General features: G+C 34.4%; 3 protein-coding genes across 3 annotated transcripts; 1 reads left to right on the forward strand and 2 right to left on the reverse strand.

Annotated features, from left to right (window-relative positions):
* The first annotated feature begins 2,570 nt into the window (after nt 1-2,570).
* Nucleotides 2,571-3,164, forward strand: LOC108209159 (auxin-responsive protein SAUR20-like). Its single transcript, XM_017379938.2, has one exon. It carries the CDS (start codon nt 2,675-2,677, stop codon nt 2,966-2,968), a length of 294 nt encoding a protein of 97 aa, XP_017235427.1. The 5' UTR covers nt 2,571-2,674; the 3' UTR covers nt 2,969-3,164.
* A 5,753-nt stretch (nt 3,165-8,917) lies between these two features.
* LOC108210248 (auxin-responsive protein SAUR21-like) lies at nt 8,918-9,590 on the reverse strand. The gene has a single exon (XM_017381550.2). It carries the CDS (start codon nt 9,299-9,301, stop codon nt 9,014-9,016), a length of 288 nt encoding a protein of 95 aa, XP_017237039.1. The 5' UTR covers nt 9,302-9,590; the 3' UTR covers nt 8,918-9,013.
* Nucleotides 9,591-15,658: 6,068 nt separating this feature from the next.
* On the reverse strand, nt 15,659-16,263 carry LOC108210246 (auxin-responsive protein SAUR21-like). The gene has a single exon (XM_017381549.2). The coding sequence runs from the start codon at nt 16,102-16,104 to the stop codon at nt 15,817-15,819; it is 288 nt and encodes a 95-aa protein (XP_017237038.1). The 5' UTR covers nt 16,105-16,263; the 3' UTR covers nt 15,659-15,816.
* Between the last annotated feature and the right edge of the window lie 7,658 nt (nt 16,264-23,921).

Here is a 23,921-nt window from a genome sequence, read left to right on the forward strand (position 1 = left end):
CAACTGAAATTAGAGGGTTGAGTCTGTCAATTATTAGAGTGATATTGAATAAACATGTTCTTCACATCCATCCAATGAGTTCGCGGCAATTCCAGGATAGCAATATGTATGAATAAATTGATACTAGTCAACTAAGCAAAAGAAATTCTTCACTGATATCTAATAAACATATTTCTGTGTAATGAGATGGTTACAATAATCTTTTCTAGGTTATCAAATGGAAGCGGATTGACTAGTACACAGTACCAACTACAACCTTACAAAATTGGTAGTACCAGATAATAGCTATATGTTAGTACAATCTGCGCAAGACTAAACTGAGGTTAACCAATGTCTTCTCTACAAGGAAAACCCACTCCAGACTATAGAGAGATGGAAATTGCTCTTCTTTTGAACAATTACGTTTGTGATTGGAAGCAATAATGTATAAAGCTGCTTATCTATATTTCAAATAAAACATAATGACTACATAATGATTGCAGAGATCAAATCCATTTAGAAATTAATGTCTCAAATTACAAAGTATCAGGTAATGTTCTACCTACAAGATTTATTAGAAATTCCTGGACTAGTTTACAAAATTTTTACACTATCTAACAACATATATATAAACTTTCATAATCTGTTCAAGAGATCAATGAAGGTGTCTTCTTTGCATGGAATTGTGAGGCCACCTTTTGGATGACTAAACCCAAATTCTTCCTCAGCCTGACTTAACAGGTCTTGGAACGTAGGCTCGTTTAAGTAAGAGATCGGAACTACAAATCTTCTTCTTTGGTTCTCCCCAACATAGACTGCAACACATCCCTTCGGGACATTTGTTCTGTAATCAAGATTTTTTAAGGAAAATTGTCTGTTGAGAATTTGCTTGAGATTAGTGATATGAGGCACACGAATACCCATGATGCTCAAGAAAAATTGAAACTTCAACGGATAATCTTTGGAGATATGGAAAATACAAGAACTTCTGCCGATGGAAGGCTTAGACCTTAATTCCACTTGGTTTTGTGATGAATTTGGTTGAGGATATCACAGTTTTTATATAGAAATAACAAGTAATGAGCGGTTGATCAAAATGCAGATTGAGTGGCACAGATGGATTAGGCAATAGCACATGCTATTCTCTTTCAAAGGCCACACATATTTAAGAGTAATGCTAGGACTTGAATGTCTGCTGAGAGACATCATGTCCTACTGCTTCTGTTCAACAAATCTGGACCTGATATTTTCTCATGTTCTACTGATAGTGGAGATAAGACAGAATATAACGTAATATATACGGATATGAACAAGGTACAAATAATTGGGTGGAAAGTCCTCACTTTGCCTGGCAAGCAAGGTAGCAAATTTTAAGAAGTTAGTTTTTGTGGTCAGTAGTTGTGGGTGGGACGGACAAGTTAAGTGCTCATGTGATAGTGTTTTCATTCACCTATCCTAGCTGTTTATTTTTTGTGCAGTAGGAAACACCTGATACAAGTTGTTATATTCACGAAAGAAAGGGCAAATCTTTGTAAGAAACAGATTATTAGGATTTTGTGTGGTAGGAAACACCTCATATAAGTTCTCATATGTTTACATTCACAACAGAAAGAATAATTTCAAGAATAAACACTCAAATTTTTTTAAGTACTGCAATTCATTTCTCATACAATGCTCAAGCAAGAAGTGAGTTTAAAGAATATGTCTACTTAACATGGAATAGTAAGACCACCTTCTACATGATCAAATCTGAAATCTTTTTGAGCTTGAATAATTAATTCTTAAAGGGAGGTTCACTTAAATATGCAATCGGATCTACTTCTCTGGCCTCCCCAACATAAACAGCCATAAGCCTTTTGGAACAACAAGCACTGTTGAACTAGCAAGATATCTCAACACAGAAGACTGATGGATAACAAAATAAAAGCCATACGGTTTTCATGGTGTAATAACAAAATTGACAAGAACGATTATATAATGAAAGTAGATGTAGAGGAAAATTTAGATTGTGCGGCTAATTAGTTTACGCTGACTTGTTTGCAGTTCCCTTTTTCTGCGATTAGATATAAAAAGGAGAAATAAATTTTTATCTAAAATGTGAAAGATCCACACGCCTTTCTCTTTGGCTCACCACATAGATTAACAACTCAGAGGCCATATCTATTTCTGCTAGGAAACATCTCATGTTCCCAATTGATTGCTGATGTGCACTACCTGAAAATCAATACTTCTGCATCAGATAAAGATTTCAAGAGAGGGTAGCACATGGGTCTGTATCCTACTGCTTCTTGTACCACAAAATCCTAGTACATGCTTCAGACAAGGATTAGAAGGTTGATTTTATGTTTGATTATCTTAAAAATTCAAATAACTGGACACCTAAATATTCAAGGGAGAGCTATCAGACAACTAAGAAATTTGATTATCCTTGGTATTTGTAGGGCAAGTTGTGTCTTGGTAAGCAGACACATATCCCACACTCCTCCAACTTTGCTATTCATTATGTATTTGTAGGACATCATCATGTGCTAGTGACTTATTATTTCATTTTCAGTGTTCAAGAAACCTTCTATATAAACATAGGGACTTTGACATAAATCAACACAAGCAAACTAGCAAACCTTCATTTCTTTCATCAAGCATCGTCTCATCCTTTCCCTCTCGACATCCATTTTAAGAATACCAACTTAGAAACATGGGTATCCGCATGCCTCGTATTCCTCATGTCAAGAAAATTTTGCAGGGGTCTTCTTTTGCAACTACAGCAGTTTCAGACGTCCCAAAGGGCTGCTTGGCAGTTTATGTTGGGGAGAGCCAAAGAAAAAGATTTGTTGTTCCAATTTCGTACTTGGCTGAGCCTGCCTTCCAGGACTTGCTATGTCAAGCTGAGGAAGAATTTGGTTTTGATCATCCAGAGGGGGGTCTTACAATTCCCTGCAGAGAAGATGTGTTTACAGATCTCGCCTCAAGCTTGAGAAGAAAATCATAGAGAAGAACCTGATCAAAATAAGTAGTTTAGAAATTTTTTGTAAGCTAGTAGGAGATAAGTTAGAAAAGGTAGGACCATAGGCATTTAGGCAAAAACTTTCTTCCAGTGTCTCAAGGAATCATTTTCAATGAGGAAGATCATTACTCAAAATTTTGTAAATTATTAAACTATATACATCCCAATTATATTTTTATGATCTAATTATGTTGTTTGCAAATAAATTCCCATCTGTTATCAGTTCCACATTATTCTGAAATTAATCGAAATTGGCATATATTATTCTGAGATAAATTTCTTGAAAATTGATATGGGAGTGGGAGAAAGCAGTCCCTTATCTTATATTCCTATATTACAGAAAGAATTAGTCAGAACCTATCTACAGTTACTCTGTGATCATATTTACTGTTAGACCGAAATTGATCAAGCATCGACCTGCGGAAGATACTTATCAGTAACTTTGATAGTCAAATCAGTAACTTTTGCATGTAATGTAAATCTCCTTGTCAAAGATTAAAACTGTGAACGTCAAGTCTGGTCAGAGTTGGAAAGTTAAACTTATCTACCCAGAACCTATAGATGATGTTATTGATAAAAACAGCAAACTTCAGATGCAATGATTGATGAAAAAAAAATGGAATGCAACGTCAAGATTATCAGTGGCTTACATGAAGACTACAAAAAAACCTGCACAACTGAAATTGGAGGGTTTAGGATGTCAACTGTTAGAGTGAAATTAAATAAAGATGTTCTTCACATCCATCCAAAGAGACCTTGGTAATTCCAGGATATCAATATGAATGAATAAATGGATTCTTCACTGATGATTTCTAAAAAACATATTTCTGCGAAACTAGAAATTAAGGCCTGCAGTCTAGCACAAAAGCCTGAGGCAAAGTTTAAACGTGAAATACATTAAAAGCCCCTACAAGGCACGTGCTTTTAATTTAAATCATATCTCTAATTAATTGCTCACTATATATGTAGAATTTGAATTTAATGTATTTAGTTTTGTTTTTAAATCTTAAAATAAAACTTTTTGAACCTCCGCATAGAAAAAAAGACCCGAATAACACAATTTTGGAGTTTAATACCCTGAATAACAAATTTTATAAAAATGGCCTCATCTGACAAGTAAAGCCGCTTGGCTATTAGCGTTTAATGTAAAGGGGCAACGCTAATGCTTTTAGCGTTTTTGAAGTACGCCCCAGGGTCTAGTCTTTCTTTTTACTGGCACAAACACACACAACACACTGGTGCTCTCCTTGAAATAAATTAATATATATATATATATATATATATATATATATTTTGACCTTTTAACATGTTTTTTCGAAAAATATAAAAAATATTGGTTCAATTTAATAAAGTAAATCAACAATCGTTAACATTTAGGTTTTAAGTTTGGGTTGTAAAATGATTAATTCATACTTTAAATTAAATTGGCCGACGGTTAGGGTTTAGGATTGAGGGTTTAGGGCCGTTAGGCCCTAATCCCTCGAGCCTAAACCCTAATTAATGCGAGGCTTTAGGGCCGAGGCCCTAAAGCCGAGAAACCGGCTGAATAAATTAATTTACAATCGTTAACATTTAGGGTTTAGGTTTGGGTTGCAGAATGATTAATTCGTACTATATATTAAATTGGCCGACGGTTAGGGTTTAGGATTGAGGGTGTAGGGCCGGTAGGCCCTACTCCCTCGAGCCTAAACATTAATTAATGCGAGGTTGCAGGGCCGAAGGCTCTAAAGCCGAGAATCCGGCGGAATAAATTAAATTAACAGTCGTTAATTAACATTTACGGTTTATATTTGGGTTTTAAAAGAATTAATTTTTGCATGGCATTAAATTATTAAAATAAATTAATTGTTGTTAACATTTTAGGGTGGATGATTAATACTTGAAAATTAAAAACAAAACAAAATAATAAATAAATAAAAAAATAATTATAAGATTATTGTTATAATATAAAAAAGATTATAAGATTATTGTTAAATGAAATTTAAAAAAGGTGTAGTTATAATTGTAAGAATAGCTGGTTAGCAACTAGCGTTTTGACAACTCTTAATATGCCGTAAAGCGCTATTCTCAAAAGCGTTTTAGTGAATTTCGAAAACTAGTAAACGCCAAACAGTGTGTCGTTTGTCTTGGTTTGAATGAAAAAAAAAATATACCAATGCTACACTAATTAAGTAGCATTTTAGTGAGCACTATTGGATAGCCCAAGTAGTTGAGGGCTTATCCTCTATTGGCCCAGGTACTGGGTTTGACTCTGGCTCACCTCGAGAATATCTGAGAACAGATACTCACATTGTAAGGCTATAAACCATATTAGTCAAAAAAAAAAAGTAGCATTTTAGTTGATTAAAAAACCAAAACGCTACATACTAAACCAACAATTTGGGGCCGAAACCCGTATGCATATTCTAATTATTTAATACTCAATTTATTGTTAGCAATTCAATATTACCAAGATATATTAATTAAGATTATCCTCAATAACATCTGTTTATTAAAACTCCTAAAGCATTTGTAATATACTAAACCAACAAAACAGACGTCTGGCAAATGTTGATAGTATATTCATCAGCGTGCTCAAAACATGTAAAAGTTTACATGAAAGTCTCAGTCAGAATACAACTTCTAGACTAGTTTAGAAATTTTGTACACTAACAACATATAACTTTTTACATATCTGCAGACATGTAGAAACTTTCATAATCTGTTCAAGAAATAAATGAAAGTGTCTTCTTTTTGCATGGAACTGTGAGGCCGCCTTCTGGATGACTAAACCCAAATTCTTCCTCAGCTTGACTTAACAGGTCTTGAAATGTAGGCTCATTTAAGTACGAGATGGGAACCACAAATCTTCTTCTTTGGTTCTCACCAACATAAACTGCCATGCATCCCTTAGGGACATTTGTACTAAAATCAAGATTTGTAGAGGAAAATTGCCATTTGAGAATTTGCTTGAGATTAGTGACACGAGGCATGCGGATACCCATGATGCTAATCAAAAATTAAAGTTTTCAGGTAAACTTTGGGGATATGAAACTACAAGGACTTCTGCAGATTGAAGCTTCGACACCAGAATACACTCAATTCTGAAATGACTTTGCTTGAGTTTCCAGCAGGGTTTATATAGAATATTGAGCTGTTAATCAAATTGCAGATTGAGTGACACAGATGCATTAGACATTAGCACATGCTATTTTCTTTGAATATCCTAAGGGTAGGACTTGTATGTCTGTGAGTGACATCTTGTCCTATTACTTGTGTTGAACAATTCCCTAACCTGGTTTTTGCTTTAAAATTATAGTTGAGATAAGAGAGTTTATAGTGGAGACTGTCAAGTTCGTCAGGCGAGGGATTAAATCTCAAGCTTTTATTGGACAGGCAAGTTTGGTGCTCATGTGATGGTGTTTTCTTGACCTATCCCAGCTGCTTCTTCCAAACAGATTATCAGATATCTTTGACATGGTCTAGCTGCATTATGTGAAAATATCAACTTGGAGCTGGAAGAAACACTGTCACATGAACACTTATTATTCCAACCCCACCATAATCAGTGAAGACAAACCCGAAACATAAAATCCATATCATGCCACCCAGATAAACCTTTGGAGGAGTCTTTAGCCATAGACTAGTGATTTTGTGTGCTCCATGTTAAATCTGCGGTGCATTTATGCCCTTTCTTTTAATTTGTATATTACTTATACACATATAACTGTAGGACATCAAATTTTCTTCAACAAACGTATTACAGGCCAAAATTACATATTGAGTCGTGATTTATTATACAGACGTAGTAGGACACTCTGTCTCCCAACACATATAGATGTCCACCTATCAGTCATTAATACGTGTGGCTACTGAAGAAAAAATCATGTGCTAGTGTCTAATGCCTACTCACCGCTCAATGTACCATTTGATGAGATCGATGTTCTACACAACTTTCTGATTGTTCTATATAAACACATAATTAAGCGATACTAACATTCATCACAAACTCACTGGTCTAAAGTCTTTTCCTCAAAACTATACAAGTCTAGTGTTTCTTCAGTTTCCTGAACTCTTCCCTGGAAGATCTAAAGTGTCATGGGTATCCGTATGCCTCGTATTACTAGTTTCAAACAAATCCTTAACCGCTCATCTTTGTTATTAAATCCTGATCTTACTTCAATGATTCCAAAGGGGTGCTTGGCAGTTTATATTGGGGAGAGGCAAAGAAGCCGATTTGTGGTTCCCATTTCGTACCTGAATGAGCCTGCCTTTCAAGAATAGTTAAGTCAAGCCGAGGAAGAATTTGGATTCAATCATCCGGAAGGAGGTCTTACAATTCCTTGCTCAGAGGACACATTCAATGAAATCACTTCGCGCCTGAACAATTTATATACTTGTAGATAGTATAGCACCTCCGATCTCATTTGATGAGTTTCTGAGTGTAAATTGCAGAACATATAGGATTTATATATAATTTTTTGTAGGGAAAGCTTAATTTGATACTCGATTTTTTTGAACATATTGACCATCACATATAGTCATAGATACTTTTATTTCTCTAAAGCATAATACTAATTTGATAAACTTTATGCCTAAAACAAATCACTGACACATAAGGCCGCCATTTTTAGCAATTCCAAATGGCTGCTTATATTGGGAACATCCCAAACAAAGGAAATTTGTATTTACTGTTTCATACCTTAATTTTGCAATTGTCTTGATAAATCAGCCTTGACAGAAGGGTGATTTTTGCTAACTCTTAATTAAAATTTATATTTATAAGCAGTTCTGACTAATTTATAAATATATCTCAGGCATAGTTTAACCTATTTAAGTCATTTATTATCACGAATACTCCTTCTGCTCCTCAGCCTACAGTGGTTATTAGTTAGCACTTTGTGTATCAATGTGTGCAATGTTGTAGCTAACGCGTTAACTATCGGGTCTGGGTAGTGCTTTCGCAAGAATGAAACCTTTTGTTGTTGACCTACCCAATCGAAATCATCATAAGACTCGTGATGATCAACCTTCCGAATAAGTTCCCATCGTATTCAGGCTTTTCAACAAATTAAGTTAAAATTTTGTAATTTTCCTGCAAAGCCTTCTAAGATCTAATACAAATTAAAATAAATACTGTACATAAAATTTTATAAGAACTTGACAGAAACTACCCTAACAATTTCACATTCTGCCTCTCAAATCAGAAAATTTAAATTTTAAGGTGTTTTTTGTTAACAGATTAAGATTTATATAAGTCTAAACAAATCAATGTGTGTTTTAAAAAATAAAAAGACTTTTGTGCATTCCCTCTAGCCGCCTCCTCCATCTTTTCATTCCCGACGGGGCTTCCATCGGTTTTCCGGTGGAAAGCCCCAAATCTTTCCGTTTGATTGCTAGTTCTTTGATTGTTTTTGCTTTTCATTGATTTTCTTAATAAATCTCCTTCTTTAAGGGGGAAAATTTCTTAGATCTATATCACCGAACTTTTGATTTTCGTTCTTATTCGCTTCCAGAAGGCTTTTTGGATTTGTGGGTGGATCGATTATCTCTACGTGTCGTGGTGCAGATCTAATTGCTTTAGTTTTTAGTTGGATTTTCTCTAGTTTGTTTGGATTATAGTTTGATTTCTCTCCCTGGTGAGAGTGTGTGATTTTTCTCTCCTCTTTTGTGAGAGTTGGTTTGGATTCATCGATAAAAGCCTTCGAGAAGTGCATTTGTGGTTGATAGCTCAAACGGAGTTTTTGAAAAAGATAATGAACACAGAGCAAGGATCTATACATGTACCATCGTCAATTTCAACATCGCTTATTTGTCTCATCTTGACTATGAAGACAGGCATGTTAATATTTTCTATGTTTGTTCGACTCGATCATTCTTGTAGATGCCGTATGGCTATTATTTAATGAATTATTTCCTTTTCTTCAAAAAAAAAAAAAAGATTTATATAAGTCTCAGTCTTATATAAAATGTCTGGACTAGTTCAAAAAATTTGTAAAGTATCTAAGAACATATCACTATGTATGTATCTGTACACATATATATAAACTCTCATAATCTGTTCAAGAGATCAATGAAGGTGTCTTCTTTGCATGGTATTGTGAGGCCGCCTTCTGGATGACTAAACCCAAATTCTTCCTCAGCTTGACTTAACAGGTCTTGAAACGTAGGCTCATCTAAGTATGAGATCGGAACCACAAATCTTCTTCTCTGGTTCTCCCCAACATAAACTGCCATGCATCCCTTAGGGACATTTGTACTACGATCAAGATATGTGGAGGAGGATTGGCGGTTTAGAATATGCTTGAGACTAGTGATACGAGGAACACGGATACCCATGATGCTAACAAAAAATTTGTAGTATTCAGGATAAACTCTGCTGATATTGAAATACAAGGACTTTTGCAGATGGAAGGCTTAGACACTTGAATACAATTGATTATGTGATGAATTTGGTTGAGTTTGTGATAGCGGTTTTATAGAGCACGGAAGTATTGAACAGTTGATTGAAATGCAGATTGAGTGGCACAGATGCATTAGGCATTAGCACATGCTATTCTCTTTCAATGGCCACATATGTTTAAGACTAATGGTAAGACTTAAATGTCTGTTAAGAGACATCATGTCCTACTACTTTTGCTCAACTAATCTGAACCTGATATCTTCTTATTCAACCATATGTTTGATGCTTATAGCATAGCTAAGAGAGTATATAAGCCTAAAATACACTTATATGAACGCCATACAAATAATTTGGGTGGAAACTCTTGAGTTTTAGGTGGGACAGACAAGTTAGGTGCCCATGTGATGGTGTTCTCTTCCCCTGTGTTAGCTGTTTATTTTGTTGATTTGATGAATCATTTAGTAGAAAACAGTGGCTGCTGGGGCTTAATCAAGCAGACGCAGTAAGGTTGATGTCTCGCAACACACAGAAATCAAATATTCTTGGTCTTATATACTTGTGCTAGTGTCTACTGCTTCTTCACCACTCGGATAATATTTCTAATAAATTGTTTAAGTAGTTCTATGTTCTATATATACTTATATTTAAGCATTAGTAGAATTCATCACAAACTCAATTGCTTCAAGCTTTAAACTTACATTTCCTTGTGTTTCTGTTGTTTTCCTCAACTCTTCAGTAAAAGATCCTTGATAAGTAGGGGCATGCTGTCTTGCAACAGACAGAGAAGTCATTCAATCAGTCATAAATATATGTAGCTATTGAAAGAGAAAATCATGTGCTAGTGTCTAATGCCTCTTCACCACTCAAGTTACATTTTAAAGAACTGTTCAATTTTCTATATAAATACATAGCTGGGCATTAGTAAAATTCATCTCAAACTCAACTGTCTAAAGTCTTCACTATACAATTCCTTTTCTTTCTCCATATTCTCTAATTGATCTAATAGTATTATGGGTATTCGTATGCCTCGTGTTACCAATCTCAAGAATATCCTAAACCCGTCTTCTTTCTTGATAAGTCCTGATTATACTTCAACAGTTCCGAAGGGTTGCTTGGCAGTATATATTGGGGAGAAGCAAAGAAGACGATTTGTGGTCCCCGTTTCATACCTGAATAATCCTGCCTTCCAGGACTTGTTAAATCAAGCTGAGGAAGAATTTGGGTTCAGCCAACCAGAAGGCGGCCTCACTATTCCCTGCTCAGTGGAAACATTCATCCACCTTACTTCGAGCCTAGATAGAATATAGTCAGAAAACATTTATGTACAGGTAGATAGTACAGCATTAAAATGTAATTAGTAGAAAGGAGAATTTTATAGATTTTGTTGGCAACGGATAATTTGAAACTCACCATTTTGTTGAATTTAACATTACCAAAATTTATTGATCATAGTTTCTACTTATAAATTTAGATATAAAAAGAGACCATGCAACTATTAAACTGATGGAGAGAAATTATTACACAGCACACGGATTTCCTTTATGAATCTTAAGTATCCAAGAAGATATAAAAAGGCCAGAATCTGAAAAACTAACTCCATCTGACTTCGCATAGAAAAGAAGATGTTACATGTGGAAACTCCCATATCTTCAAGCAGTCTAATCATCCAGGTACTTCAGCGGCAGCAAGAGCAGTTCCTTAGATTTTAGGCATCTAGGAAATTTTTTCTGATTACAATGAGACAGCAGTTTTTCTTGTGTCTTGGCAACCTGGTGCATGTAATGAAAGATGATTTAAACTGTGAATATCGTCTGGTCAGAGTTGGAAAGTTAAACTGTGAACCTATAGATGATGTTCTTGAAAATACAGCAAATTTTATATAAAATGATTGTTGAATGCAGACAGGTTTACATATTATCCTTTAGATACTTAAATGAAAAACAAATGGAATGACACATGAAGACTACAAAAAAACCTGCACAACTGAAATTGGAGGGTTGAGTTTGTCAACAATTAGAGTGATCTCGGTAACTCCAGGATAGCAATATATATGAATAAATAGATTTGACTAAACAAAAGAAATTCTTCACTGATGATTTCTAAAAAACATATTTCTGCGTAATGAGATGGTTACTCTAATCTTCCCTAGGTCATCAAATGGAAGTGGACTGACTACTAACAATTCGGCTGGGTACTAACATAGTACCCAGCCGAATTGTTAGTACCAGATAATAGCTATTTGTTTCTTATATTTGCGCAAGACTAAAGTGAGGTTAACAGATGTATTATACATGGAAAAGCCACTTCAGACTACAAAGACCTGGAAATTTCTCTTCTCTTGAACACTTACATTTGTGATTGGAACCAATAATGTATAAAACTGCTAATCTGTATTTATAATAAAAACTACTTATAGAGATATATAATGACTACATAATGATTGCAGAGATCAAATCTATGTAGAAATTGATGTAATCAAATTACAAAGTATCAGCTAATGCTCTCCCTAAAAGATTTATATGAGAGTCATATATAAAATTTCTGGACTAGTTTACAAAATTTGTACACTATCTAACAACATATATATAAACTCTCATAATCTGTTCAAGAGATCAAGGAAGGTGTCTTCTTTGCATGGAATTGTGAGGCCGCCTTCTGGATGACTAAACCCAAATTCTTCCTCAGCCTGACTTAACAGGTCTTGGAACGTAGGCTCGTTTAAGTAAGAGATCGGAACTACAAATCTTCTTCTTTGGTTCTCCCCAACATAAACTGCAACACATCCCTTTGGGACATTTGTACTACAATCAAGGTTTTTTAAAGAAAATTGTCTGTTGAGAATTTGCTTTAGATTAGTGATATGAGGCACACGAATACCCATGATGCCTTAAGAAAAATCGAAATTTCAACGTATAATCTCCGGGGATATAGAAAATACAAGAACTTATGCAGATGGTAGGCTTAGACCCTTAATTCCACAAGATTTTGTGATGAATTTGGTTGAGGAGATTTTGTGATGAATTTGGTTGAGGATATCACAGTTTTTATATGGAAATAACAAGTAATGAGCGGTTGATCAAAATACAGATCGAGTGGCACAGATGCATCAGGCAATAGCACATGGTATTCTCTTTCAAAGGCCACACATATTTAAGAGTAATGCTAGGACTTGAATGTCTGCTGAGAGACATCATGTCCTATGGCTTCTGTTCAACAAATCTGGACCTGATATGTTTTATATTTTAAGCTTATGGTGGAGATAAGACAGAATATAACGTAATATATACGGATATGAACAACATACAAATAATTTGGCTGGAAAGTTCTCACTTTGCCTGGCAAGCAAGGTAGCAAATTTTAAGTTTTTAGTTTTTGTGGTCAGTAGTCTGAGTGGGACAAACAAGTTAGGTACTCATGTGATAGTGTTTTCATTCACCTCATATAAGTTTCTGTAAGAAACAGATTATCAGACTGGTAGGAAACACCTCATATAAGTTTCATGTGATGGTGTTTTCTTGACCTATCTCAGCTGTTTCTTTTGTTGAATTGATGGTCTAGCTGCATTATGTCAAAATATCAACTTGAAGCTGGAAGAAACACTGTCACATGAACACTTATTATTTCAAACCCAAATCATGTGCTAGTGTCTAAAGCCTACTCACTGCTCAATGTACAATTTGATGAGATGTTCTACACAACTTCCTCATTGTTCTATATAAATACATAATTAAGCGACTAACATTCATCACAAACTCACTGGTCTAAAGTCTTTTCCTTAAAACTGTACAAGTCCTAGTGTTTCTTCAGTTTTCTGAACTCTTCTCTGAAAGATCTATAGTGTCATGGGTATCCGTATGCTTCGTATTACTAATCTCAAACAAATCCTTAACCTCTCATCTTTCTTATTAAATCCTGATCTTACTTCAACGATTCCAAAGGGGTGCTTGGCAGTTTATATTGGGGAGAGGCAAAGAAGCCGATATGTGGTACCTATTTCATACCTGAATGAGCCTGCCTTTCAAGATTTGTTAAGTCAAGCCGAGGAAGAATTTGGTTTCAATCATCCGGAAGGAGGTCTTACAATTCCTTGCTCAGTGGACACATTCAATGAAATCACTTCGCGCCTGAACAATTTATATACTTGTAGATAGTACAGCACCTCCGACCTCATTTATTGAGTTTCTGAGTGTAAATTGTAGAACAAATAGATTTTTCATATATGATTTGTAGGGAAAGCATAATTTGATACTCAAATTTTTTGAACATATTGACCAACAAATTATTATAGTTATTTTCTCTAAAGCATATCACTAAGCGTCTGATGATAAACCAAACCAAACCAAACCAAACATACTCAGTATATCCCGCTTAGAGCAGGGTCTGAGGAGGGTAAGATGTACGCAGCCTTGCCCCTGCCCTTAAAACAGAGAGGCTGTTTCCGTGAAGACCCCCGGCTTAGTGCACAATAAATAATATAGTGTGGGATGTAATATTAATATACCTTAGCCCATGGCCTTATTCACATGGGACTTACCTAAACAGTTCCCGTTTGTCGATGATGGGTGACAATGATTTGAAACGGAAATATCAAACTGGATAAGAACCGCCACTATTTGCACACTGTTTTAAATTAACTTGATTTCTTCTTGTGTAATCCATCTATGTCGGTTTTGCTTCATCAAATCCTTCGACGAAACAACATTTGTGATGATCTGCACGCACTAAACCTTATCAAATCCTTCGACAAACCAACATCCGTGATGATCCATTAGTATGCACTAAACCTTATCAAATCTTTCGACGAACCAACATCCGTGATGATCCATCTTACCAAATCCTTCGACGAACCAACATCCGTGATGATCTATCTTACCAAATCCTTCCACGAACCAACATCCGTGATGACCCATTAGTACGCACTAAATCTTACCAAATCACGTACACTGCTAAATTGTAGGGAGACACGCTAAATTGTTGGGAGAGATAGATAAGTGACAGGGTAAAGTAAATCGGTGTTCAAACCCGGATGGTGGACTAAGATCATCGATCAGAATTGACTGATGCTACACAATTTGGAAACGAGTTCTTGTGTAGATGATTACATATGCGGTCATATTGTGTCAAAGTGCGGTGATGAAATCAGGGTCCAGGGAAGACCTTTTGGATTAAGCGGTTTCAAATGTTGTATCAAATTCTTCGGTGGCGGTTGATAATTATTCCAAACCCATATTACTGGACACAAAAATATGCTCAAGATCTGTCCAACTCTGAGGAACAATAATCCTGACATACGATTTCTGAAATTTGCAGTAAGAAGATGGACATTTTCCAAATAAAATGTGTGCGTTGAGAGACTTGCACAAGAGGAGAATTTGATGGTAAATTTGAAAGTGCAGAAGTTTCTGTGCCTGTATTCCGTCTGATGATAAACATTATGCCAAAAAAAAAATCACCAACAAATTTATAGTTACTCTTTTATACTTGACTTAATGACCTTTTAGCCCACGAAGTTTGGATGGATGTTCCGATGCGGCCTCGATGTTTAAAGTCGTTCGTTTCAACCCTCCAAGTTTTCCGAATGTACCTTTCATCCAAACTTCGAGGGTTAAAAGGTCAATAAGCCTTTATACTTACCAATTGTTTGAATAATCAGCACCGACACAAGGTGAGTCTGCTAGCTCAAAAATCAAAATTTAGATTTATAAACAGTTCTAACTAATTTATAAATATATCTCTTGCATAGTTTAAATCTATGTAAGTCATTTATTATCATGAATACTTCTTTTAAGTCATTTAATATCACGAATACTTCTGCTCCTCAGCCTACAGGGGGTATTAGTTACCGCTTTGTGTATCAACGTGTGCAATATTGCAGCTATCGCGTTAAGTATCGGGTCGAGGTAGTTCTTTTGCAAGAATGAAACCTTTTGTTGTTGACCTACCCAATCGAAATAATCATAGGACTCGTGATGATCAACCTTCTGAAGATCCCATTGTATTCCGGCTTTTCAACAAATTAAGTTAAAATTTTGTAATTTTCCTGCAAAGCCTTCTAATCTAAAAAAAATTAAAATAAATACTGTACATAAAATTTTATAAGAAATTAACCGAAACTACCCTAACAATTTCACATTCTGCCTCAGAGATCAGAAATTCAAATTTTAAGGTGTTTTTTGTTAACAGATTAAGATTGATATTTTGTTTTTTTTGTCAGGTAAAATTGATATTTTAACCATACTGAAAAATGAAATTTGCTACTAAACATATTTGAGATAAGAACCAATTTACAAAAAGTCTACAAGAAAGAATAATTTCATGTATTACTTGATGCCTAAAAGATTTACATGGAAAGTCTCAGTCATATATAATATGTCTGGACTAGTTCACAAAATTTGTAAACTATCTAAGAGCATACCACTATGTATGTATCTGTACACATATATATAAGCTCTCATAATCTGTTCAAGAGATCAATGAAGGTGTCTTCCTTGCATGGAATTGTGAGGCCACCTTCTGGATGAGTAAACCCAAATTCTTCCTCAGCTTGACTTAAAAGGTCTTGGAACGTAGGCTCATTTAAGTAAGAGATCGGAACTACAAATCTTCTTCTTTGGTTCTCCCCTACATAAACTGCCATGCATCCCTTGGGGACATTTGTACTACGATCAAGATTTGTTGAGGAGAATTGGCGGTTCAGAACTTGCTTGAGACTAGTGATACGAGGAACACGGATACCCATGATGCTAGCAAAATTTTTGTAGTATTCAGGATAAACTCTGCTGATATTGAAATTAAAGGACTTCTGCAGATGGAAGGCTTAGACACTTGAATACAATTGATTATGTGATGAATTTGGTTGAGTTTAAAATAGCTGTTTTATAGAGCACGTAGGAAGTAGTATTGAACGATCGAACATTTGATTGAGTGGCGCAGATGAATTAGGCATTAGCACATGCTATTCTCTATCAATGGCCACATATGTTTAAGACTAATGTGGTAGGACTTAAATGTCTGTTAGGAGACATCATGTCCTACTACTTTAGTTCTACAAATTTGAACCTGGTATCTTCTTATCTAAATATATGTTTGATGCTTATAGCTTAGCTGAGAGAGTATATATGTGTAATATACACGTATATGAATGCCATACAAATAATTAGGCTCGAAACTCTTGAACTTTAGGTGGGACAGACAAGTTAGGTGCCCATGTGATGGTGTTCTCTTCACCTCTGTTAGCTGTTTATTTTGTTGAATTGATAAATCATTTAGTAGAAAACAGTAGCTGCTGGGGCTTAATCAAGCAGACGCAGTAGGGCTTGATGTCTTGCAACACACATAAATCAAATCTTCTTGGTCATATATACTTCCAGCTACCAGAACAGAATATCATGTGCTAGTGTCTACTGCTTCCTTACCACTCGGATAATATTTCTAATAAATTGTTTAAGTAGTTCTGTGTTCTATATATAAATATATACTATTTAATTAGTGGAATTCATCACAAACTCAATTGCCTAAAGCCTTAAACTTACAAGTGTGTTTCAGTAGTTTTCCCCAACTCTTCACTAAAAGATCTGTTGCATAATGGGTGTTCGTGTGCCTCGCATTATTAATCTCAAACAAATCCTCAGCTGGTCATCTTTCCTTATAAATCCGGATCTTACTTCAACAATTCCAAGAGGGTGCTTGGCAGTTTATATCGGGGAGAGGCAAAGAAGCCGATTTGTGGTTCCTGTTTCATACCTCAATGAGCCTGCCTTTCAAGAATTGTTAAGTCAGGCCGAGGAAGAACTTGGATTCAATCATCCGGAAGGAGGTCTTACGATTCCTTGCTCAGTGGACACATTCAATGAAATCACTTCGTGCCTGACCAAATTATAACGGAAACCAATTCATATACATCTAGATAGCAGAGCACCTCTGATCTCGTTTGATGAGCTTCTGAGTGTAAATTGTAGAATAGGATTATTTTATATGTATTAAGTAGGCAACACCTAATTTGATCCCCATTTTTTGTTGATATTTCCACCATTGCTTATTACATGTTTACGTAGAGCAGTAAAAAACTCAAACAAATTTCCACCATTTTTTGTTGATAGTTCCACCATTGCTTATTTTATATGTTTTGTTGATATTTCCACCATTGACGGATTAATTGATGTCTGTATTGCTAATCTCAAACAAATCCTTGACCGCTCATTTTTGTTGATGAATCCCGGTCGCCATTCAACAATTCCAAAGGCTCGCTTAGCAATATATATTAAAGGTAGGCTAAGAAGAAGAGCTCTAGTTCCTATTATTATACCTGAATGAGCCTGCCTTCCAAGACTAATCAAGTAAAGCCAAAGAAGAAGAACATGAGTTGAATCATTCGAAAGGTGCTCTCATAATTCCCCGAAACCTTCATTAACCTCACTTTGAAAATAAATTAAATTGTTAAATAGTATAGCATCTCCAAACATGTAAACTTGGCTTCTAAATTTATCTGGAGTCATTATTATTAGGCCCGTGGTTGTATATGTAAATGCCTGGTAAACACATAGGTTGTGTTCACTTGGATGGAATGGAATGAAAAATTATATAGAAGTTTTATGGAGAAAGAACAAAGTATGAGATAATAATGATTATAAAGTACAAAATTCATTTCATTCTTCCTCCATTCCATTCCATCCGAAGAAACTCTACACAAAAGGGGAAAAAAACTTCTCAGTTGTCATATAACAATTTACATAATAGCTTCATGTCCCATCAGGAGAAGGACTTGGCAGGACAAAACTGAAACCAACATTAGTAGATCGATACTCAGAGTTTATGGGTCCTTATGTTGAGCATTGATTTCAAGTCGTGGTGAAAGTACTATTATTGATTTTACATAGAGGTTTTATATGCTTGTCAGCTTTGTAGCATTAAGAACTCCTCTGGAAGAAAAGGGAAAAAATATCAAGTTAAGAACTCATTTCATAATCTAACATGTAGATGAACTTTAAAAGTCTATATGGCATATGGTCCCCTGGCTAGGTTATGACATAGACTCTTATAATCTTCGTTTACATGTCAGGCTATTCTAGTCACTTCCACACTGCACCAGGTCGATAAGTGACGAAGATATTAACATTAAATGTTGTAATCAACTAAAAAAGAGATCTGCAGATTCATGCGGCTTGTACTGAATAACATAATGAATGATTAATTTGAGTCAAACTGGAAATTAATGATCTAATTGATATATTTGAATGAAACGAGTGACAAATTTGATATTTTTCCCGAAAGATATATATATCATAAAAATATGGGGTATGAAACTAACAAGGAATAGAGATCGACGCAACAAGAAAGACCGAGCAAAATTCAAAGAAATGTTGAGAATGCATAGTGGTTTGATTTGATAACTCTTTGATTCTTTTTCAGGTTGATCAACACCAAACCTTCCTGTGATCTATGTTGTTTGGTTGATTATGTGTAAAGACAATTTTTTATATTATATGATTAATTATTAATAAAGTAGCCCCCTTTTCTTTAGGAATATGTGAGGCTACTTTAGATCTTTTAATTTTTTTTTAGGAATATGTGAGGCTACTTTAGATCTTTTAATTTTTCTTTAGGAATATGTGAGGCTACTTTAGATCCATTAATTTGATGAACAAAAACATAGCCAAACCTGAACAAAAATAAAAAAGTTTTGTAGTAAATCTCTAAATTATGCGGCGATATAAAATAAACATAAATTGAATCATAAAAATTTGCGTAAAATTTTACCAAATTATACACAAAATTAGCCAAATGTGTGCATAAAATAAGAAGTCAGCAGTATCATAAAGGGAAAATTAATTCATTCGTCAATTCAGGCGGTTTATGATTTAGGTTCCTGAACCAAAAAAAAAACCATTTTTTTCGATACATAAATTTTCAAGAAATCTGATTCAAGTTTCTTCGTCAAAATTTGACTAACGGTCGTTAGTCAATGCTGACGTGGAAATTAAAAAAAATGAAATAAAAATAATTAAAAACATGAAAAATCAAAACTTTAAGGATTGAAATAAAATTTTGATATGTTAATTTATAAGTGATTTTAAGAATATGGGTGGTGAAAATTTCCAATTTCGAATCTACTAACATATAAAAATATGCATTTTGTGAACAAAAAAAAATATGCATTTGAAATTTTGAATAATTCTCCTTCTCCATTTTCCCCGAGATTAAAGTACAGATTTCGATATGTTAGTGAATTTGAAATCAAAAACTCTCGACACTCGTATTTTTGAAATCACGCGTATATTAATATATCAAAATATCACTCCAATCCATGATATTTTGTTTTTTCGTATTTTTAATTATTTTTTTCTTTAATTTTTTCAATTTCCACGTCAACACATACTTATACCAGATTAAATTATCATTTTTTCGGCGATTTTTGTTGCTAGTTTGGTGGGGTTTTTTTTGTCATAATTGCTAGTTTGGTGTTGAATTCCCCATAATATGTGTAGTGGTTGGGTAATTTGTTGTGAAAATTTGTTCCATGAGTCATTCATTTTTTCTTAAATACATTACTACTTGTTACTCTTATATAGACATAGTATATTTTACTTGAGGAATATTTTTGTAAAGATGTTTCAAGGCAATCCTGGTTCGGCATAAGTAGCCTGCAAGTTCCATCCCAGAAAATATCAGCCAACTCAAAAAGTGTTCTATTTTTTAAAACTTGAGAAGTGCCTTTATTCAATATGAAAATCAGATGACAATAATGTCTCCAACAAATAAATTGCAGGCAAAACTAAAAATTTGGAAGCAATCTATTTCACAAGAACTGCGAACCAACAGGAGTTTGTTGCTTTCAATTACATTACCAGCTTCCAGTCTGATAACTTTCTCATTCTTGATTCCCAGCACCGTGAAGAAGGTGACAACATCCTTCATGTTAATAGCATAGAATCTATGAAAGAGTGTTCAATTATGTAAACTTTTTAATTAAAATTAGGGTTAAATATAAAGTGGTTATATCACTTTGCTCACTAATCTGGGTCTCATTTCAATTATTAAAGTCATAATAAATATCAATCAAGTACCTCTAAATTATAGTTCAAGGAATAAAAAAATTATTTATAGAGTTTGACACATTATTTTTGAATATTAACACAACCAAGTTAAATGTTAGGACTTCTAATATTATGATAATATATTTAGATATTTAGATTTTATAAAGTCTATTTACTATTTATTTTTTTATTATATTTATATTTTCTTTGTTTTAATTGAAAATAAAATTGATAAAATCTAAATATATTGTCATAAATACTAAAAGTCATAACCTTTTAATTGATTGTGGTAGTTATAAAAAGTAACGTGTCAAACTCTATAAATAATATTTTCTTATAGTGTTGATTGATATTTATTATGATTGAAATGATTGAAATGAGACCAGTGAGCAAAATGATATATGACCTCTACGTCAATGACCACTTTGATATTTAACCCATTAAAATTAACATATGTTACAAATAAAAAATATTAAAATCCATCTTCAATGATATATTTTTCTTATTTAAAAAAATTCAATTTTGTGATGTAATTTATGTATAACAATCTAAAATATCATCAAAAATTTTAATAATTTTATGCAATGAATCCAATTTTGGAAGTACCTCCAATATTAGCAGCTTTCTGAACAAAGGGCCCAAATAACATAATTTTGGACTTTAATACCCTGAATAACAGATTTTGTAAAAATGGCCCTCAATGATCAGTAAAGACGCTTTACTAGTAGCGTTATATATATATGATGGAACGCTAATGCGTTAAGCGTTCAGGACTTTTATATATAAGGTTGAACGCTAATGTATTTAGCGTTTATCACTTTTAGGGCCCAAGCCCAAGACTAAACCCTAATTAATTAATTTGCTAATGCGTTAAGCGTTCAGAACTTTTATATATAAGGTTGAACGCTAATGTATTTAGCGTTTATCACTTTTAGGGCCCAAGCCCAAGACTAAACCCTAATTAATTAATTTACAATTGTTAATATTTAGGGTTTAGGTTTGGGTTGTAGAATCATTAATTAGTATTGTATATTAAATTGGCCGACGGTTAGGGTTTAGGATTGAGGGTGTAGGGTCGGTAGGCCCTACTCCCTCGAGCCTAAACCCTAATTAATGCGAGGCTGCAGGGCCGAAAGCCCTAAAGCTGAGAATCCGGCGGAATAAATTAGTTTACAATCGTTAACATTTAGGGTTTAGCTTTGATTTGCAGAATGATTAATTCGTACTGTATATTAAATTGGCCGACGGTTAGGGTTTAGGATTGAGGGTGTAGGGCCGGTAGGCCCTACTCCCTCGAGCCTAAACCCTAATTAATGCGAGGCTGCAGGGCCGAAGGCCCTAAAGCCGAGAAACCGGCGGAATAAATTAATTTACAATCGTTAACATTTAGGGTTTAGTTTAATAAAATAATAATTGGAAGGTAAATTAACCGTCGTTAATATTTTAGGGTATATATTTGAATTTTAGAATGATTTATTTATACTTTAAAAAAATTTAAAGAGACCACAAAAACTAAGTCTATCAAAAAAAAGAGGGAGGAGGGCACTAGGTTATAAGTTTAAACTCTTGACTAACTAGCGTTTGTATAAGCAAAACAAAAGGCCCAACATGCCCATCAAATTCAAACGCTAATGTAAGTCGCGTTTGTTCACTTTTTTTAAAAAGATAAGAACCTTAAACGCTATTAGGTGTAGCGTTTTAAGGGTTTTGAAAAATTTAAATAGCTAAGACGCTACACGATGTAGCGTTTTGGTTAAAAAACCAAAACGCTACACCAGTAGCGTCTCTAAATGTCAGTGAGGGCCATTTATCGGGTATTTTGTTATTTGGGGCATTACCACCCCAAATTTGGTTATTTGGGGCCAAAACCCCAACTTTCTAGAGAAGAGTTTGGTGCCATGGAAGCTAACTCACCTCTTAGAGCCTGCTTTAACAAGCTGTTTGGGCAATTGGTTTTCTTTTGTTGTTAAGAGGAGGTGTGCCCGGGTGCACATACATAACAATAATAGGAGGGTCTATCGGTTTAGAATATCCCTTCTACTACTAGCGGAAATCCTTGCTTCGAACTGACTTAATAGGGCAAGTCCTGGGAGGAGCATCTGAAACACGTAGAGGTTGTTCTAGAAGCTCTGCGTGAGCACTAGCTGAAAGCCCAGAAGAGCTTTACTTAATTACCAGCAAAAAGGGAGGAGGGAGCTGGTATACTGGGCACATGCAAGGGGTACCGGTTCCTTATGCTATATATCTTATCTTCTTTAGCAATTTGATAGGTTAAGGGGGAAAGCCTAGCCAATCTGAAAAGGTTACAAAACAATGTGCGGGGATTCAACCCTTCAGGTCCTGGTGAATTATTGGTTGCTTATCCTTTACAACACTTGTAAATTCCTCATATTCCATATTTGAAGTTAATGCCTCATTATCATTGTGAATAATCACCTCAACAACATCATTACTCTCCATTAAAACATGATCACTTTCACTCTTTAAAATTTGGATTCAGTTGCATTTCTTTCTATTGGAAGCCACAACATGGAAAACTTGAAATTAGAGTCCTCCTCGGTCAACCAGAATTTTTTTGCTCTTTATTTCCGGTATATTTCGTTTTGTTCAAGCAATTTATCAAGGTTCGCTTTTTCACTGAGATACTGCGAATAGAAGCTTCGTCCATACAATTCACCATTTCTTTGATTGAATCCTTATGCTTCCTTATTTTATCTCGATATTTATGAAAGAACTTTCGACCTCATTTTTCAAGAAAAGTAGAGATAGATTTGTAACCTTGGAAGAAGATGGGTCACTAGTGTATTCTTCCAGAAACTAGTCACTCCCTTAGAGCAAGTCCAATGCAAGATGCAAAATAGCTATAGCTTGTTATAATTTAGCACTAAAAAGTGTATTTTATTGCTAAAATAGAACTTCAACTCCAATGCTAGATGCATTTTGCATCCAAATAATTCCAAATTTAAGTAACTTTAGTCCCTCTCTCCTAAACTTTAATTAAAATTCACCACTATACATACCAATTATAGTTAGTTGATGATGTGGTATGGATGCATAAATGCATCCTTGGTTTCAAATTTAGAACCAAGGATGCATATATACATATTTGCATCCAAATATAGAACCCCATTGGAGTTGAGATTTTAGCATTTGATTTCAAATTATAGAAATGACACCACTTATAACATTGCATTGGACTTGCTCTTATGAAAATTTGGTTCATTTTACCAGGTGTTTCAAATCTGAATGTGAACTTTTTTTAGTGAAACCTGTGATAAAAATTCAAAAAGAAGCGGATTATGATTAGAAACTACAGTACATAAAAGAGTGAGCTTACATGGAAGGAATTTTGTGTTGATTATACAACAACGAAAGCAGAATTCAAAATGAATAAACAAGAAAATAATTAAAAATCACCCTAGAAAAAGATTTACGTGGTTCGTTAAATATTCTTACTCTACAATCCGCACTAATTTTATTGATCTTTCATAATTATAATGTGTTGTGTTGGGGTTTACAATTA

Source organism: Daucus carota, chromosome 2, assembly GCF_001625215.2.
Source record: "Daucus carota subsp. sativus chromosome 2, DH1 v3.0, whole genome shotgun sequence".
In the NCBI taxonomy this organism is placed as follows: domain Eukaryota; kingdom Viridiplantae; phylum Streptophyta; class Magnoliopsida; order Apiales; family Apiaceae; genus Daucus; species Daucus carota.

Bases quoted from the DNA above. Each gene is read 5' to 3' on its own strand.
- LOC108210248 (XM_017381550.2), bottom strand. From the start codon at position 9,301: ATGGGTATCCGTGTTCCTCGTATCACTAGTCTCAAGCATATTCTAAAC.
- LOC108209159 (XM_017379938.2), top strand. From the start codon at position 2,675: ATGGGTATCCGCATGCCTCGTATTCCTCATGTCAAGAAAATTTTGCAG.
- LOC108210246 (XM_017381549.2), bottom strand. From the start codon at position 16,104: ATGGGTATCCGTGTTCCTCGTATCACTAGTCTCAAGCAAGTTCTGAAC.